Source organism: Lissotriton helveticus, chromosome 2_2 (assembly GCF_964261635.1).
Source record: "Lissotriton helveticus chromosome 2_2, aLisHel1.1, whole genome shotgun sequence".
NCBI classification, from domain to species: domain Eukaryota; kingdom Metazoa; phylum Chordata; class Amphibia; order Caudata; family Salamandridae; genus Lissotriton; species Lissotriton helveticus.
The window spans coordinates 105418854-105434123 of NC_136060.1; the positions used below are offsets into that span (position 1 = coordinate 105418854).

The following is a 15270-nucleotide window of genomic DNA, read 5'->3' on the forward strand; positions in this document are numbered from 1 at the left end:
CAGCTCCCATTTGGATTTTGCATTATAGATCAGAATCTAGAGGAGAATCTACTGGCAGTTATATTCTAGATGTACTACTTCCCTCAGAAATGGAGGATTTTCTATTACAGTCAAGCCTTAATGCAAGTTTCTAATAGATTCACTATCACAATACCTGCTTACTTCGATACTGTGAAACATTTGCGGTACTATCATTTATGTAATTTGCAGGACGTTTTACTTGTGGATGTAATACCATAGTTGATCTTTATTAACTTTTCTGTAAACAATGACTAGTTAGGATATGCTCCACTGTTCATTACATCCATGTATGTAATGCACACAATAATGTAAAAGTAACAACCAGAAATGAAGAAACCCACTTTCAAATATTAATTTGAGTTTGCAGCTTTATATAAGAATGGATAAGGCATGTAGTCTATCAACACAACTCTCACAACATGGTGACTGAAGATGAAAACATAAATATATAACTTAACAATCATACAAACAGATTTCTGTCTTGAGTATAAAAGCATATGCACATCTTAATCAATTAAACAAAAACATTAAAATAACTCAAAAGCATTATTTAAAAAGAGATTCTAGTTAGGTAAACATAGTTAGATTGTTCATTGATAACACTGTTAAATGCATGTACTCACACAAGCAATGTGTACTGGTATGGATGCAAAGATACAGATTTATAACACTGTCATAATCATTTCGCATCATACACTATGCAGTTTGTGCTTTTGAAACTATTGCCTTTTTTCTCACCGAGAGACGATTATATGGTGATTATATTTTTCAGTACTAAAATACTTTACATTCACTTCAATAAAACACAGACAAATAATTCTATTAATATTGTACAATGTTTCTGAAGACACAATGAAAATAGTTTGAACTGTAACTAAGGCTGCCTGGGTATGTACTGAATGTGAAAGACAAAGTTTGTATTTTGCACTTTTAACGGCACCAGCTGCCTACTGCCAAAATAAGAGATTACAGTTAATTTCTAAGGGTGCAACCTACTTAAAAAGAGAGTGGTTGAGTATTGTACAAGAAGTCATGAATAGATTTTTCATTAAATTGACAACTACTACCTCATTAGACATTACCTTGAAAAAATGACATCTTCTACCACTTTGTTGTTTGTCATTAATATACATAATGCCATTACATCAACTCCATCACCTTGGTCATAATTTTACCTCATCCAGTTCCATCAGCCCTGTCTGAACTATTACGTGAATAGTACCCCCAATAATCCCTTAAGGCATAGGGGATATCACATAAACATATACACTTAAAAAGCTGCTAGCCTATTTAATTACTACCCCACCATTATTTTAAAAAACTAAATATTTTATGATTTTGATTTGTTCATAGAACAGTCACGACAGTAATTTACACTGACTTTATTGATATGTACATTAAATATGATTACAATTACAACTTTTTATCATATTAATTTCATCAAATGAGAAAAAGAATAAGTTAAAACAAACCCCAACCAATTGAAAATCCATACCAACAGCGCAAAGCACATACTCCAAACACTACTCCCTCCCCTTCCAGAAATCCTCATAATAATACAAAGAGGATACCCCTCCTCTGTTTTCCATCAATGGTAGCCCCTGGCCAAGGCACATTGATGGAAGACTGAGGAGGGTTCTCCTCTTTGTGTTATTAGGATGATTTCTCATGGGGGATTTGATGAAATTCTGATGATGAAAAATTGTATTTTTAATCTTATTGAATGTGCATATCAATGAGGTCAGTGTATATTGATGTCAGAAATTGTATGTGAACAAATCAAAATCATGAAATAGAAAGTATTTTTGAGCTAATGGTGGGTTAGTAACGATCAAAGATTGATTATTTGTAGGCTTGCTGGTTTTTTAATGTACATTCCCATTAGCCCTGTCTACCTGTACTCATGAGGACACTGATGAACTATTAGCACCTAGGGTTGACGCATCATAACTAACATGAACAGAATCTATACATAAAAACTGCTTCAAATCGATCTTTCTAAACTGTTGGAATTTTGTTTAGAAATAACTGGGTCTTTTTTTTTACTGTATTTGAAATACATTGCATTACCCAGTTGAAACATTCACCACTGCCCCGCCTTCACTGTTTCTAACTCCACAATTTCAATCATCCTTCTCTTGCAATTTTTAGCCAGTACAATGTTGAAATTAATAGTGCTAGAACATAATAATAGCCTTTAAAGATAATTGTTGTATTTCTCTATGTTTACAGGACATTTTATTCTGAGTGTCACATAACTGTTGTCAAAGCCCAGTAATAAAACCTATTTAAATTAATTACATGTTTCCTTCGGAAACCATGTCTTTGTTTGATATATGCCCAGTCCCAAATGGAACACAGGGGCGCTCTGTCACATATCTAATTACCTAAACAGCATTTTGCTGGTCAATAACTTAACCCTTACTTTAACACTGCTAATTTTGCTTACCCGAAACATTTGCTATACTCATAACATAATGTATACCTGTCACTTACTTTAAACCTTATGCTTAATCTAAACCTGTTTATTACCCTAACACCTTCTCTGATAGTGCCTTCTACTTAGTAACATTAGTATCTTAATGATAAGGAAATGGTGTAAGGAAAAAGGTAATTGACAAGATGCAATTTTATGTAAGTGTAATAGAAATGAGGTTTAGGGTGCAGATAAATTACTACTCTGGATGCAGAAAATGTAACTTAAAAAATTCATAATAGGACACAATTTGTCATCTTCATCTTTAAGGTCTGCGTTTTTATAATAGAGTTGTTTCAGTTGTTTTCATACTTGGTGGATGCTTTTGAACTATTTAAAAATATCCTTGACAGTCATACCTGCTTTTTTAATCATCTTACATGTGGCCTTATGGATTGCAAATAAATTAATACAGTGCTATTTGACTGTCTGTTTATTTTGTTGTAAATCAAATATGTAATAGCTTGTACATTTGGAGTGAATGATTACTTAAAAAATAACAATTATTATTCAAATCTGTGATATGATAGAACTTGGTGTATTGTTCAATTATCTAATTAAAGTGCTTTGGCAAGTCACGGATTTAGCTTTGGTGAGATGCCAGGCAATTTTATAATGAAAATGTGAAACACAAACATGTTTAATTCATTCCTTTACACTAAAGTTGATGGGCAAATGACACAGATGGCATGGCAGCTTGCTGTCCCTACTCTTAAGTGGCATGAAGGCAGCACAGAAACTGAATTGTAATTAGGATCTTTGAGTTCTGTTCACTTTCTGTAGTTTCCAATTGTTGTCCTTTCCAGAGAGCCTAGGCCAAACTTAATAGGCGATTGGGGTCTAAGTGCGGGCCAAGCAGTGAACCCTGTAATTCCACTAGGAGTCAAAGCTTAAACAATATCCTTTCTGAAACCCTAGCATTTTGGTAAATCCACAATCATGATCGCACATGGTACAAATGTCTGCCTTTTAAGTATCATGTATGTACTTTCCATAACTTAAAGAGTCACCTCTTTTTTCTACTCTTTGTGTGACTGGAAGATCATAACTTGGTTTGGAGACCAAATAATCCCTTTGCATATTTAAAAACGTCCTGCATCTTTCATTTCTTTATTTATTTAAGACGTGTTCTATAAAACTGTCTTGATGGTTGTCTCAAACCCTAGACCACTAGTTATCAGTTACATTTATATAAAGGCTTGTTGTTTTCCAGTGTTTTTTTTACAGGTAGTGGACCCAATTTAAAAAGAAATGAGTGGCAGACGTATGCTTATAATTTTTCCAAAGTTCCTACTTTTTGTGGAATTCACCAAATTCTCATAACTAATGCACATATTATATGACAATTCTAAACCAGACAATGTTGTGCTTGAAGAATGTTTTCCAGTGTAGTTATGAATAAGAAATGTACCTTAACAATTGCTTCTTTTTTACCCACGTGGATTTTTTTTTAGGTAAAGAAAACACATTACCTGAAGCTAAAGTCTTTGATATGCTATTTGCAGTTATTCCAGTTTTTGATGGCACTATGAGCTGATTTAGTGATTTTTTCAGTTGAATTTCAATCCACTATTGTGGCAGATCTAAGCCCTTTCCTACACTGGCAAAGGGAAAGCATCTGGGCTGCAGAGGTTTCACCATCAAACTGGCTGTCTCTGCAAAAGGAGGAATGGTTTGGGTGGAAATCATTGATGCAAGTTCTGCTAATTCTGTGTAAGGTGCTGGAAATGTAACCACTTGGCATGGACCCTGAAATTGGATGATACCAGTTTAGAATCCTCATATCTTGCAGTGAGTGCTTCCTAGCATGTCAGAGCCACAATATGTACCTTTCCATGAAATCACCAACATTTTGCATGGCAGACTTTCATGGTATTAACTGCACCAAAACATGATGGTAGGTCTGCTACGGTTGATGGAATGGCTTAGCCACCACCACCATCACCACATTTGGCGGGGCTAGAAGTGTACATTGGTGCACCTGATGATGAAACTTAAAGTGTCTCAGTCAGTGGAACGTCTATTATGAAAGGACTGCTAAACTGGAGAGCTAAGCAACTGGTGGCAAGCACGGTGGAAAAACTACGTTTTTTGGTATGTTTTCTGTTATTGCCATTCTCTGAATGAGCCCTGCATATAGGAAAACACATTGTACGGGAATTCGCACAAGGAAGGTTTGTGAATTTGCATATAGGCCAGAGTTAGGGATGGTTTATGGGAAGGTGTAAGAGAAGGTGTTATGGTAAGGTATGGAATAAGGGCTACTGTTAAGATTAGGCTAAACATTTTGATTATAGTATGGAATTGGGTTAAAGTTAGGCTAAGTTGATAGCATGGGTAAGGGTTAGAGTTCTCGAAGATGTGAATTTTGGTATATGGATACTGCCAGAAGAAGGAGTAGGAGAAAGGGAGGCACCCAAGATGGTATGAGAATAATAGGAAGTATCACACCATAAAAAGGTAGAAACAACTTGGTGTAAGAGAAGTTAAAGTTATGGATAGGGCTAACAGGTTGGGGTTAGGTTATGGGTTAATGTTTGTCTATATACAATTCAAATTTATAGTGGTAAAAACATGACTATTTTACCTCTATATTTTTGTACTTCCCATTGACATGTCTATTTACCACTACATTTTATGTTCACTTCTTCACCCCCCTGATATTCATTTGAATTTTTCACATACAGTCAGTTTCCTATAGTCTTAAGTCCGATCTGTGAAATGCTCAATGATCTCGTGTCAGTGAATCTTGCTCTATGATTTGCCTCCACAAATAGGGTCTTTTGATCACCTAAAATGAGCTTACCATACAAAACGTGCTGTGAATAACGCTACATTAATCTTTAACAATGTAAAGACTTGATTGAATTAATTCTGGCTATGGTAAAGATTCATTTGACAGCGTGAATGACCAAGAAGGAAAAGTGAAGTTTCTGAATGTGGTGTACTTTGGTGTTCAACAATTGCTGTAACTCATACCCACAGTTTTACAGAAATACGTATCTTTAGTATAATTATTGCTTTCCTGTATGTTTCATATTGCATCACAACGGTAAAACTTTGTAAAACATTAATAATAATAATAATAATCATAATAAAACATATTAACTTAGTTTAATATAGCACACTTTTTGTTGCCAATAACAAGTGTTCCGCCTTTTTTCTCGTCTTAAGAGATCCACTAAAGTACTCATTTGGGCATAGTTCATAAGGAAATTTGCACCTCAAAGTTGACCTTTTCTGTGCAAAATGCACAGGCCTTTAACACAGAACACTGTGTTAAAGACAACAATATTTACAAGGCAGCATTAAGCCAAAAAAAGTGGCTTAGTACTACCAGGTAAATGGATCAGGCTCCTGCGCCACCGGTGCGTCACTTTTTGTGACGCTCCGGTGGCGCAGGGGACTTATAAATAAGCCTCTGTGTTTGTTAAAGCACATTTGCAAGACAATTACATGTTAAATATTCCACGTGCTGCTATTTCCAAAAAATGTCAATAATATACATTGTTATACAACAGTTGATCTTTGATTGTGACAGATCTGCTGCATTACGCTTGTGATTCTTTGTGAATTTGATGTGCAAATAATCGAGGGTCAATTTGAGCCACAAACAGTCAGCTGTCCAACCCCAAAGTCAAAATATTTCTACAAACTAAGAGCCCGGTGACAAGGGTAGATGTATACAGAGATGGTCATTGACGTTCCTCCCCCTTCTTCCCACCTACATCAGAACAGTCGCCCAGCCTTCCATATCACAGGATATGCAGACATTGAAAATTTCCCCCCCCACTCTGGGAGCACATTTCCAGTGTTCCATTGGAGGTTTAACACCCTAGGTATCTCAAACAGACACTTTGGCAGGAAAACCCCAACAGCTATGGTGGCAAACCTACAATGCTGCAGGACTTCCATTGACAGTATCACAGGCGACCAAGATCTGCCAGCGAAACTCTAAACCAGCTGAAGAGTTCACCTTCACATGCTCTAATTTAGCTGATGGATACATAGAAGATATTGACTAATACAATCAAGGATGAAGCATGTTAACATGTTTTGTATTCAGGTTTCTAACTAGGATATAATAAAAAGAGAGAGTATACTACTTCTTTCAGGGGTGGCTCCTCCGCAATGGCAGAGGATCTTTGCACCATTGGCAGAGCCAGCAGCTAAAAAATAAAGCGATATTTGATTATCATTTTATTTTTAAGCAGCTGGCTCTGCCAGCGTGTACAGGGAGGGGTGGGGAGGGAGCAGTAGGAGGAGTGTTATGTGCACTCTCTAAGTGCAAATGTGTGTTTGGCCGGCCATCTCAGGCTGACCAAAACACACATGCGCACTTAGGTTTCTCCGGCCTGGCTGCATTGAGCAGCGGGCTGGAGAAACCCCACAGACTCCCCGGTCTGACCAGTGTGTCTTGGACAGGGAGTCTGATTCAGCCCAAGTGCCTGCTGGGACATGAAGAGGAAGCATCCGGGGCAACGCTGGATGCAGCCGTCAACTTAAGGTAAGTATTATTTTATTTTTAATCCCCCCCTCGCTCCTTCTCCCGCGCATCCCACTTCCCCACCACACTGCCTTTTCTTTGTGGAGGCCGCCACTGACCTCTTTCTACCTTGTAATATTTTCATACTTTACTGCCCACAGTTTTTTTAAATGCACTCATATGACGCATTCACTATTTTCAAATACGTATTTCTTTGTCCCTGTTTGCTTCAAGAATGTGTTTTAGGCATAGAGGTCACTGAGACAACATTGGTATCACTTCTGTGGGCGCCAATAGAAGTTGGGAAGTAATTCCATTCCAGCCAATTATTTTTGGAATTACAAGCTGATACATTTTATTCATCAACAATGATCCCTGTAGAAGCTGGGCACACAGCCACTTGCCAAAAGCCCAGTAACTGGGCCAGTATTGGGAGAAAAATGCATACACAGGTGTGGTGATGTTTGAACCCCATGTTATTCTCCATTCCGGGTCAAAAACATGTAAGTGCATGGCAATAGAGTGGTGATACCACAAGGAAAGTGTAATTTTGGGTGTAGATTTATCTCCAACAACTCGAATTGGGTTCTATGTGTGTAATGAACGTGGTACACAAATAAAATGGTGCTAAAGGGGGGCACATTGATATTTCTCCTCTGATTTTTATTCTCTATTTAATTACAGGTTTAGAAATAATTTGTAGGTTTGAATTACTCTTTTTACTTCTGTACTCTCTTTAACTTCTTCCCTATACTAAGATATCCACATAAATTTAAAATACCATGCATGTTGCCATGCACAAAATATAAATCATCTAGCTGTTTAAAACTGAGAATAAATGTACCTGTTAATGAAACTCCAAATGAATACTAGCAGTTTGGACTGTTAAACTATTATAAAGAAATATTCTACTTATTGCATATCAAACCAATCTTTATATGTGGGGACGTTAACACGTCTGTACTATCTGCTTCTGTACATCTACTCTTGGAAAATGGTTTTAGGAAAATGAGGGAAATTAAAAGTAGTTTTATATTTCATGAAAGACAAGTGTGCTTATGCAACCTTGAACATAGTGATTTTGTTTACGAGTGTTAGCCTTCTGGGCCATGAAAATACATTTGCTATAAATTTAAAAATAATAAATCTGCGGGCATCTTAAACAGGGAATTTAAGTATATACTTATCCAATGTGATGTTCTAGTCCACCAAGTCTAGCACTGTTAACACGTTATCCACAGTGCGGTAAACACTCTTACTGTGAAACATATTTCTTGCTAACATGTTTTACTCTAAACTCTGTATTAAAATAAAAACTATGGCTGGCCCATATCTGTGCTAAATTATAATTCAGAACCAAAAGTGCTAAGCATAGAATCTATTATGCAATGACTTTCTTATGGGCTGCACCATTTCTTCTGAGTATTTCCCCATGGATGTCCAATATGGCTGACAGCAGCTGCAGTCTGTGGAAGCAGATCCTAGCTTTTCTCTGCAATGATGCACCAGTTTCCATGATCATAGCAGGAACTCAATATCTGGAGTTCTGGTACACATTCTTGAAGCAGAAAAGAGAGTTCACCTTCCCGAAAGACATGGTAGTAGCGCATGAACGCGTTACTGTCCAACATGTTGTCCCCTTCCTCTCCAACTGCCACAGCTGCATCCAAAATGGAGTCGTTGGAGTCTGTGGTAGAAGTTCTTTTCAAAATTTTACCTCCAGTGGATGTATCTGCTTCCCTATTGTGCGGGCAGGTATCTTCCACTCGCTGACACTGAAAGGAAACATTGTCACCGCTGGTTCGAATTATAGCATGGTGACTTCCGTTTAAACTTCGTATGCCCTCGGCGGCCAGGACCCACTGTGTCTTTTTCTGAGCCGTATTTTCCATAAACACCTCATCATCGTCTAAACTTTGTTCTTTAAACAAGGAGCCATGACGCCCCAAATCCAAGCTGCAATGCCTGCCAGGTTGGGTGGACACAGTGTTGCTTGCCCACTCTCCTATGTTTTTCAAAGGTTTCATCTTGTCAATTTGTCTCCTCAAGGCAGATTCATCGAGGGATCGGGAGAAGAACCACGACCGAAAAGACCTACCCAACGCACTGTAAAATTTATTTTCCTCATCTGAAATTTTCAGGCAGCAGCTCTCAGATGGTCCATAGTTGTTAGTGCTCTGAGACCGGTTGGATTGAACTTCCGGGTCGACGTCGTGCATGTTGATAGGTTCTGAATTGATGGCTGGCTGCAGGAATACATCTTGTACTCTAGTATTCTGCCCACCTTTGCCCTTACCTCCTGGCTGACTGCTTTCAGAAGAATGCCTGGAGAACAAGGCTCTGTTCCACGGCACAAACACATCTTGTTTTTCAAAACGTCTATTTTTTTGTTCCATTGCCCAAACATACAGCATTATCTGCCCGCCAGGCTTCAGAACTCTTGACATTTCTCTTATTGCTTGTATTCTTCTCTGCTTGGTAGAAAAATGATGAATCACTGTAAAAAGAAGCAAGAAAAAAAAACAGTGTTAACATTCCTGGAACCTTCAGATCACATCTGTCTATATCATTTTTTCCAATTCTCATTGTTTGCCTGCCAGTAAATTACGAAGATGGCAGAAAAGTCGTGCTACAAACTATTACAGAGCATGACCCCTATTAGACTTACAGAGGCTTGTATGGGTGGTGCACTTGCATTATTATGAAATGACCTAAGAATTAAAGAACAAATTAAAAGTAAGGGAACCTTGAAAATAACATACGTTCTACTTGCTGGTAGGGGTGGTGGACTTGCATTATTATGAAATAAAATAAGAATTAAAGACCAAATGAAAAGTGAGGGAACCTTGGAAACAGAATACTTTCTACTTGATTTCTGAAGTGTGCATCATACGCAAGTGATAGAGAGTTAACAAATGAACGTGGGATGGGAGTTGCTGAAACCAAGAAAGAGAGACATTGTTTGGCTACGTAACTAAGCTTTAGCATCAATTCTTTTTTTAGAAAGCAAAAGTTACTTCAAGAAAAATGCGGTAAGAAGCACAACAATATTCACAGATAGACAGTACACATTTAAATAAACTGAGCACACACTTCACATATGTGTACAGGCCAGAGTTACTTGTGCTTTGCGGCAGGTCTTTGAGTGTTATGCTGAGATTCACTATCTGACACAAATGAGAATTTATTTTGGATAGTTTCACAAAGTTTCACAAAGTTTGCTATTTACTTTGCATCAAGGGGTGTTCTGTGGGTGGAAAATGGTCGTTTCCATACAACCTCCCATGGGTTTTGACGCCAATCGCTACATACAAACATTTGTAAACAGCGATTTGCGTAAAACTCTTATGCTGCCTCAAGGCAGGTGGAATGAGGATAAATGTTTTTATCTCTCCTCGTTTTTGATACTTTGTATGCATGATATATACAAATATACAAAGCAGGAATAGTGTTAAAGGATAGTTTTTGTACTGGAAGTGACATTATGCTGATGAGAAGGAGACTTTCCTGAGGGCACCACTGACCTTGAGTGGCGAGAATTTTGATGTGGGCCCTGCAGTCTGTGAGGGATGCTTCTGCGTAGTCACCTTCTGAAAGTGTTAGACCAGGCATCCTTAGGGTGGTCTTCCCCCATACTTTTTGCTTTTCACTTCCACGTTTTACTGTCTTTTTTGTTGACCGTATGACTCTGAGTACTTTACCACTGCTAATCAGTGCTAAAGTGCATGTGCTTCTCCCATAAACATGTGTGTAGTTGATGTTACCCGAATAATATATTCAAATTACCTTTAAGTTCCTTGTAAAGTGGTATACCAAACCCAGGGCCTGTAAGTTACTTTCAACTAGTAGGCTGCAGAACTGATTGTGCCACCCACATAAGTAGCCTTCCAAACCGGTCTCAGACCAGCCACTGCCTAGGTGTGCAGTTTACTGACACTTCGACTTGGCATTTAAACTACTTGCCAAGCCCTTAAACTCCCCTTTTATTACATATTTCACCCCTAAGGTAGGCCCTATGTAGCCATAAGAGCTGAGTACTATGCAAGTAAAAGGTAGGACTTATACTGTTGCGTTTGCATGTCCTGGTGGTGAAAACAGCCTATTTAGTTTTTCACAACTGTGAGGCTTACCCCTCTAAAAGGTTAGCACCGGAAATTCCCTTATATCTTTTTAAGTGGTAGTCCCTGTTCAGAGAGGATTAGCTTTTTCATGTTTTATATTTTTGGCTTGGTAATGATAAATCCTCTTTGCTGATCAATTTGTATTTGACCTTACTGTTTTAGAAATTACACTTTTATAAAGTGTACATTTCACTTGACTTACTGCTCTGTGTGCCTGACAGCCTGTCTCAAAAACATGGCTGGGCTAGGTGACAGCTACATTTGGGCATTTCCTGCCACAATACAGGACACTCAACTGCGTCTACATTCACAAGCATCCTGATAGGTCTTCCTGTGCAGGGAGGTATGGGAGGGGCTCACACTCCACTTAAATAGGTAATCTCCTGCCTACACACAAAGGACTGATCACCCACCTCCCCCAGATTGAAAGGGGTCCTTGTGCACTTCAGAGGGCTCATTTGAAACCACCCCCTACATCAAAGTCACTTTGGGGTATAAGTACTGGGGTTCTGACCCCTTCAAATCAGACACTCTTTGGACCTGTAACAAGACAGTGCTGGATCTACATCTGCACATTGCCAGAAGGACTGTTGTGCTGCCAGGAGGGACTGCCATTCTGCTAACTGCACTGCTGTGTTGACCTGCTGCTTTTGTGCTGCAGAAGGGACTGCCACTTTGCTACCTGCCTTGTTGTGCTTGGCTGCTGCCTGCTACAGTTTGATGTGTTGAACTAAGCTAATCGTTATCCTAGCGGGCCAAGTTTACATAAAGCATAGTGGTCTAGAGGTACTGAGCGTAGAATTATCCTGTTTTGGGTGCTTCAAAATTCAGCACATCTATTTATTGATCTCCAACTGGGATCTTTACAACTGCACTCAATTTACCGTAAATAATTTTATATAAGTGAATGTGTTCAGTTCTGTATTTCCCTCTGTGCAATGTGCATAACTCGCAAAGTATTTAATGGGATCTTTACTGTATTTGGTCTTTTGTTATCCTGTGTGGAGTATTTTTGTGGAGTATTCATTGTGTTACTGCATGTGTGTTGCAATTGTCTTGCTGATTTGTGCCAAGCTTTTAGGGGGTGAGCACAAGTTATCTCAGCTGAATATCTAGCTTACTCTGACTAGAGTGGTGGGTTCTGGCTGAGCTGGGTGCATACATTAGCGGACCAGAAACCCCATTTCGAACACTGAGGTTCTAGAAATGACCTAACAGTAACAAGTTCTTCTGGTTTCACACCTTCATTTTGTGTTGAGCACTGGGATCTTCCACCACTAGACCTTCCCATTCCCCAGTTACTTGTCACCATTGTTTGGAAACACATTCCTGCAGCAGGTGCATGTGCAACCATGCTTTAGAGACCAATCGACATAGCCGTCTTGCCTACCAGTTTGATTATCAACCTCACTATAATAGGATGCGACGTCTGGTAAAAAGGAAGTGACCTTTGAAAATCCAACACTCGTTCCTGACTGGGGTCAGTATTGCCCAATACTGAAATAAAAGTTGCTCAGAAAATCGTTTGGGTCAGACTGGAGCAAAGGTGTTACTTTTTTTATATTGTTGAAAATACCAAATGATGGAAAAGGAGGACTATCTGTTTTGTGTTGGTTTAAGAAAATGGGATTGACTCACCCTTTTACCAGCTAGACATCTGGATAAGGCACAACATTAATTTGGCAGTGATGTAGATACCCTGCAACCACAGCTTAACCGTTTATAAAAAAAGCATGATTCTGTAATGGCCCCGTAAGGTAAAAGTTTAAACTGAGAACATTTTCCCGCTTACTACATAATTCAAGGACTGGCCTAGCTGGAAGTACAGGAATGTGGATGAAGGCATCCTTGACAGTGAGTGTGGTCATGTAGTCTCCCATGCACAGAAGTGGGAGGGTGTCTTGCAGAGCTCTCGTTTTGAAATAGTTGGACTTAATATGTACTGTTGATTAAATGTCAAGTCAAGTCAAAAGGCTTTATTTCGATAAAAACATATCATAAAAGCATCACATTATATATAAAAAAAAGCACATTATACAGTTAAAAACACAAATTAATCTATTTACACCAGGATTTTTACACCAGGGTTTTTCCCCTCTATTATGTCTGGTATTTACAAGTAGATAGCACATTAAAATACCGAAAATTTAAGAATCGAATTAAACATTTCATTTCATTTAAGCCTTTTGTTTCTGAGATACCATGCCCATGAAAGGAATTTTGACAGACTGCAAGCATAGAGTGGGCGTGGATCTGACGTTAAGATGCGCAATGCGACAATATGAGACCTAGTGCCTAGTGACCGACACAAAGGTTTTAGCCACCTAGTTCTTGGGTTCGTATACACTGGACATTCAAACAAAAAATGCGCTATGGTTTCTGGTCTAGTTGGGCAGAAAGGACAGAATACTGTAGTCTGGGCCGGAGGTTTCCAGCAAGCTGTTAGGGCACGTACTGGAAGAACACCGACCCTAAATTTAAAGTAAAGAGCCCTATCGAAAGGCTTCCATATAATATCCAAGTAGAGTTAGCGGATCGGCAGATCCTTGAACTGCAGGAAGTCATTCGTGAGCCTGCCCAAGGCATGGTCGGCGCTAGTTCTAGACGCAATCTAGTTCCAATAAAGATTCTTTAGAGTGGCCTTAGGGGGAGAGGACCTGCCAACCCATGCCTCGCTAAGACCCAGGTCCCCAAGCAACATTTTTACATTTCTTAGCCACTTTACTTTATACCAACCAGGTGAAGCCATGACTTCAGTTAGCCCCTTAGCATATTTGGCCAGTTCAGGAGTTCGCCATATCCGGGCCCATAGGAGCAATGGTCTGAACTTGGCCAAATCCCCAATCGGACGACAGCCTAGGTCAAGCAATAAAGGTGCCATTGGGGTGCTTTGAGGAAGCGACATAAGGTCCCTAAAGAATTTATTTTCGGACCGTGTTAAGTTAACTGTGCTGGTGGTGCCCCATAGCTCTGCCCCGTAAAGAGCAGAGCTAACGCCCTTAGCTTTGTAGATATCGATAACGGGGGCTATTGGTCTTATCGAACAGGATCGCTGTTCCCTAAGCAATGCCCCAGCTACCCTCTTGTGATTTAGGAGCGTTTTGCAAAGGTGGGCAGTCCACTGCATAGTATGCGATATGCGTATGCCTAAGTAATCAAACACTGTGACCCTTTCTAAGTGCACGGAATTCAATGTAGGTGGGCTAGAAAGTTTTTTCGGGGGATTCATCACCAGGTACTTTGTTTTTTCAGTGTTAATTATTAAGCCCCGCTGCGAGCAAAAAGCCTGGAAGTTGTTGAGAAGCTTTTGGAGGCCCATAGGGGACTTAGATATTAGGAGCGTGTCATCCGCAAATAGGAGGGTAGGTATTCGCTCGCCCGCCAGGGATGGTTCATCAGAAGGCTCTTTTAGCAGGTGCTCTACCACACCGTTCACGTATAGTGAAAAAAGGATGGGAGCGAGAACACATCCCTGGCGGACCTCTCTCTCTACCGGGATTCTGCTGGTTTTCTCGCCCTCTGTGCCCCATCTTATTTGGGCAAAGTTCCCTTCATGGAGCCTGACCAATATTGACAATAAGTAACGCGGGATCCCCAAATCCGCGAGCACCTCCAAAGGGTGCCTCTGGGCACAAGGTCAAAGGCAGTCTTTAGGTCCATAAACGCGAGATAAAGACTGCCTTTGCCTATAACCACCACCTTCCAATAAATGAGCATTAATCTAAACGCCTGCTCAACTGTGCCAGTGCCAGCCCTGAACCCTGCTTGGTAGTCAGAGAGGACATTGTTTTCATTGATCCATTGCAGTATTCTCACCAACAGCACCTTCCCTGCCACCTTCTGGGTTGAATCTAACAGGCTTATAGGCCGATAGTTTGAAGGATTATCTCTCAGGCCCTTTTTAAAAATGGGCACATATTCAGCCCCTTTCCAGGATTCAGGGATGGCAGCGCCTCTATCAATTGCAGTAAGCAGGGAATGGACCAACTTTCCCCATTTCAGTCTGTCCGAGCGAAGAAGGTCCCCAGGAATGCCATCTGGGCCAGCTGCTTTTTGGGGCACAATTGTGCTGATAGCATACTCAACTTCCTTAATTGTAAACGGAAAGTCATTAGGGTCACCTTGCAGAGGGCAAAAGCTAGATGAGGCCCAAGAGCTAGTCTCAT

At 39.7% G+C, this 15270-nt stretch overlaps 1 protein-coding gene across 4 annotated transcripts in view; it reads right to left on the bottom strand.

Annotated features, from left to right (window-relative positions):
• Positions 1 to 371: 371 nt before the first annotated feature.
• The window catches only part of TRMT9B (tRNA methyltransferase 9B (putative)), a 226311-nt gene continuing 211412 nt past the window's right edge, over positions 372 to 15270 (bottom strand). For all 4 annotated transcript variants that reach the window (XM_078678156.1, XM_078678157.1, XM_078678158.1 and 1 more), the window contains one exon: positions 372 to 9480. In XM_078678156.1, the coding sequence (XP_078534282.1) occupies positions 8465 to 9480 (1016 nt within the window). In that variant the 3' untranslated portion in view covers positions 372 to 8464. The remainder of the gene's footprint in view (positions 9481 to 15270) is intronic.